Consider the following 5,000-nt stretch of genomic DNA (forward strand, 5'->3'; position numbering starts at 1 on the left):
ATGAACTAGTTCAGTTCATAGTTCACAAATTTCAAAATGAACTAGTTCAGTTCATAGTTCACAGATTTCAAAATGAACTAGTTCAGTTCATAGTTCATAATTAATTTTTTTTAACTAAGTCTACAGCTCCAAAATATGAACTAGTTCAGTTATTTTTTTCAATATGTTGTGAGCTATAATTTTTCTAAAACTGCAATACCGCTCTCGGCCTCTACGCAACTTCGGAGCTCTCACACTTGCCGGGCATAGACAGCAGAAGAAAGCACACGCAGTGATTGACTGGTTCGTCAACCCTGGATACAGGTCTGTTAACGGTGTGTTTTTCGCCTGGAAGTCTCTAGAAATCTGGCACCTTATTGAACGAAATTAAAAAGAGTGAACGTGCCGTTCATCAGGCAGTAATACAGTACGTTCAGTCCACATTCGTTCAATGAACGCGTTCAGACGTAACACTGTCTATATTAGTACATATGAGTATTTCTAGGTACTTTTAAAATGTGTAACCCAGTCAGGATCTGTCTGAGTCCTGTGCACTCACACAAGTCACTGTGCATGAAAAAAAACTTTGACTGTAAATTCAACCACATACAGTATGAGTAATACTGATATGTAATAATATAGAACCAACTATCTGATGTATAGGTACTTTTAAAATGTGTAATCCAGTCAGGATCTGTCTTGAGTCCTGTGTACGGTGTGTGTGTGTGTGTGTGTGTGTGTGTGTGTGTGTGTGTGTGTGCGTGTGTCTGCACTCACAGAAGTCACTGTGCCGTCTCTGCCGGTGGTAGGTGGAGCTGCTGCGCGGTGTCTTGCTGTGGGAGGAGGAAGAGGAGGATGAAGAGGAGCCGGTGGCCGACGGGTGCTTGTTGGTTCCGTTGGTGATGGGACTGGGTCGCACGCGGGGCAGAGTCATACTGCCAGACCGTGCCTCAGCGCCATCCTAAACAAAAACAGTAAACAAAAACAATAAACAAAAAACAATACATACAATTCCATGGATTGCTATCGACTTCTGCATCCATTATATTTACATTCATTCATTTAGCACACGTTTTTACCCAAAGACTCTTGAAAACTGAGAAACAACAGCACCAGCTACAATAAGCAGTAGACCTAATGAGAGCGAACACAGAGCACTAACTCTAATCAATCTGACAGAGTGCCACTGACTGTCAGCAGGGCTAGGGATGTAGGAGGTGTTATACACGTCTACATCTATTCAAGAGCTGGAACACATGTATACATCTGTGTCTGTGGAAACTGAATGCACACATCTGTGTCTGTGGCTGTGTCTGTGTCTGTGTCTGTGGAGACTGAATGCACACATCTGTGTCTGTGGCTGTGTCTGAGTCTGTGGGGACTGAATGCATACATCTGTGTCTGTGGCTGTGTCTGTGTCTGTGGAAACTGAATGCACACATCTGTGTCTGTGGCTGTGGAGACTGAATGCACACATCTGTGTCTGTGGCTGTGTCTGTGTCTGTGGGGACTGAATGCATACATCTGTGTCTGTGGCTGTGTCTGTGTCTGTGGGGACTGAATGCACACATCTGTGTCTGTGGCTGTGTCTGTGTCTGTGGGGACTGAATGCATACATCTGTGTCTGTGGCTGTGTCTGTGTCTGTGGAAACTGAATGCACACATCTGTGTCTGTGGCTGTGGAGACTGAATGCACACATCTGTGTCTGTGGCTGTGTCTGTGTCTGTGGGGACTGAATGCAAACATCTGTGTCTGTGTCTGTGTCTGTGGCTGTGGAAACTGAATGCACACATCTGTGTCTGTGTCTGTGTCTGTGTCTGTGGGGACTGAATGCAAACATCTGTGTCTGTGTCTGTGTCTTTGTCTGTGGGGACTGAATGCAAACATCTGTGTCTGTGTCTGTGGGGACTGAATGCATACATCTGTGTCTGAGTCTGTGGGGACTGAATGCATACATCTGTGTCTGAGTCTGTAGGGACTGAATGCATACATCTGTGTCTGTGGAAACTGACAGCGACTTCATTAGTGATGTTCCAGGGAGTGGCAGTCAGAACTGACAGATTTGACACACACACTGAGCAAGTGGCGCCCCCTGCCCTCGGGGGGGGGAGCATTACCTCAGTCTTGATGCCCAGCAGCAGGTAGGTGGCAGACACCTCGTTGTACTTCTGATTGAGCAGAGAGTCCTTGATCTCCTCCGTGGTGAAGCCCATGCCCACCATCACCTCTGCAGGAGGAGAGAGAGAGACAGAGAGAGAGAGAGAGAGAGAGAGAGAGAGAGAGAGAAAGAAAGAGAGAGAGAGAGAGAGAGAGACAGAGAGAGATGGAGATGGAGATGGAGATGGAGAGACAGAGAGAGAGAGAGACAGAGAGAGAGAGAGATGGAGATGGAGAGACAGAGAGATGGAGATGGAGAGACAGAGAGAGAGAGAGAGAGAGAGAGAGAGAGAGAGAGAGAGAGAGAGAGAGAGATGGAGATGGAGAGACAGAGAGAGAGAGAAAGAAAGAGAGAGAGAGAGAGAGAGAGAGAGAGAGATGTTCATACAGGTTTCTCTGCATTCTTCATCACCACTGAAAGCCAGGGCCGTCGTAAAGGGGTGAAAGGTGAGGACGATTCTAGGGGCCCACAGCCCAGGGGGGGCCCACAAAAACCCCAGTAGCCTATTATGTAAACTTCCCTTTCCATGACTAAATTATTATGTATAGACATATCGTATGCTCATACTAATGCATCAGAGTTAAAACAAAGCGAAAAAAATCAAGCAAAATTAAAAAATATATATATTTTTTCCGAGCAATAGCCCTCTTTTTTTAAATATGGTTTGGTCCATACGCACATTAACACTCGCGCACGTGAAAGAGAAACTGTCATCTGGGGAGTTTAAAATGATATTAAACGAAGGGAAATCTACTGTATGAAGATATTTCTGCTTTATAGACGATGCAGATTCTAATTAGGCTGTTGGATATGTCCAATGTCAGAAGTGTGAAGTTTTATTGAGATATGATTGATGCAACTCTCGATGGTTGGATGATAGTTTCATAACGAACGTGCGCCAATATCTTCAATGGTAAGACTTGTCTGTTTTGCTTCCGTTGGTGTATCATAAAACGTGAGTTTTATTAAAGCATAGCTTGTGTAATGTGTAGCTATTTCATTCCGTTTGTTAACCTTTCCTGCTGTCTGTCTGACCGTAGTTGGGGATTGCACGGGAGTAAAATGCTCCACGGCCGAAGTAGATTACATGTTTTTAACTTCGGGGTTAATTCCCTTTCCTTTACCCTCCTTCACCTTACAGACAGCAGGACAAGTTACAAAACGGAATGAAATAGCTACACATTACACACGCTATGCTTTAATTAAACTCGTTACTCACATACTGGTTAACACTTTTACAGCACATAAATGTTTGTCGCTGCATCCAAACTATGCGTCACCGTTCTCCCTCCCTGTACGTGCTCATCTTAAAGGAGCCGCACCATTTTACTAAACGTTCCTGCAATGTGAATCATTTAATTTAAATATGCTTATTGGCCTTATTGTGCGTTTAACAGCGTTTTTTTGTGTGAAAGAGCATTTAACTGTTGATGCCCCAGTTTAATAAAGCCAGGCTATTCATAAACAACGTGCGTAAATCTGGCAGTAGTAGGCTACTATGAACAGTTGAGAAATTGATTCCGTCGGGCTTGGTTCGGATTTGAAAAAAACATATTTGAATGGCTGTCGGACTCAGTCCGGGCTCGGTTACTATTCTGCCGGACCGGGCCGGGCTCGGACAGAAAAATTTGGCTAAATTTGGGTAGCTTATTGACATGAGTCTTAAGCAGGGACATAATAATACCCAGGCAGTGACTCTTTGTTGAGTGGTTAATTGAAAAAAAAAAAATGAATGGGGTGCATTGCGTCAGGCACTGCCAAGAACATAGAGGAACAGAAAAAATAAGAAAAAATTATAATACTTATACAGTAGTCTAAGAAAAAAAAAGTTGTGTAAAATTGGCGATGACAAGTTGGGGGGGGGGGGCACAACAATCTTCTTTCAGGGGGCCCAGAATTCCTAGCAACGGCCCTGCTGAAAGCCATCACATCACAGCAGTGTAAACTGTCCCCCTGAGCAAAGGGGCTGCATCTTCATGATGGGGGCACAGAGAACCTTTAGTTCATGAACTAGGAGAATCTGAGAACCTTTTTTCTGCAGTTCATGAACTGTCCACATCAACTGAGATTAAACAGCAGAGGGACCCATACGGTACCCTTTACTCACACACACACACACCACACACACACACACACACACACACACACACACACACACACACACACACACACACACACACACACACACACACACACACACACACACCCATTACTGCACACTACTAAAGTTATGTGTAGCTAACCGCTACAGCAGCAGGTTCCTTAGTAAAGCCAGAGGTTGTTGAAATTTAAGTTCAGTCTTTCTAGTGGTTCACTGAACATCACCTTACCCCAAATCCAATCCCTAACCCCTTACATTAAACATATACTGTAGTTAACAGAGTTTCAACATATAGTTTGTTTATAATCTATGCGTCTGTAGAAGATAGTCCTTAGGGAACCGTCCAAATAGTGTGGGTGTGAGCACTCACCGATGCGGGTGGCGTCGCTGTAGTCGATCACAGGCTCCGTGTGCGGCTTCAGCTCCTCTGCATCATAGCCCGCGTTGATCCATTTGTCCTTCATTATTTGCTGAGAAGAATATATAATAGAATATATTTATTTGTCATTGCACAAGTGCAACGAAATTGAGGTGGCAGCTCTCAGACTTCAGTGCTATTGAAAAATAAAAAATAAAACAATACAAATATATACAATATAACTATACAAATGTACACTATGAATACTCAGCTTAAGTAAAACAAGAGCAGATTCATGTGTTAATGATGCCTTTTTACCGGATAGGGGGTTTGTCATGTTGTCAGAATAGACAGAGGATGCCACTAGCTTTAGATATAATAACAGCGGCAGACTCTGGTCATT

General features: G+C 43.8%; 1 protein-coding gene across 1 annotated transcript in view; it reads right to left on the reverse strand.

The window, feature by feature from the left end:
* Positions 1 to 5,000, reverse strand: part of mark4a (MAP/microtubule affinity-regulating kinase 4a) — a gene marked incomplete at both ends in the record, with an annotated part of 50,839 nt that overhangs the window by 11,440 nt on the left and 34,399 nt on the right. Inside the window, 3 exon segments of the mRNA XM_080854903.1 lie at positions 757 to 940; positions 2,098 to 2,207; positions 4,610 to 4,709. Coding sequence (XP_080711029.1) covers positions 757 to 940; positions 2,098 to 2,207; positions 4,610 to 4,709 — 394 coding nt within the window.

Source organism: Sprattus sprattus (assembly GCF_963457725.1).
Source record: "Sprattus sprattus genome assembly, chromosome: 1".
NCBI classification, from domain to species: Eukaryota; Metazoa; Chordata; class Actinopteri; order Clupeiformes; family Clupeidae; genus Sprattus; species Sprattus sprattus.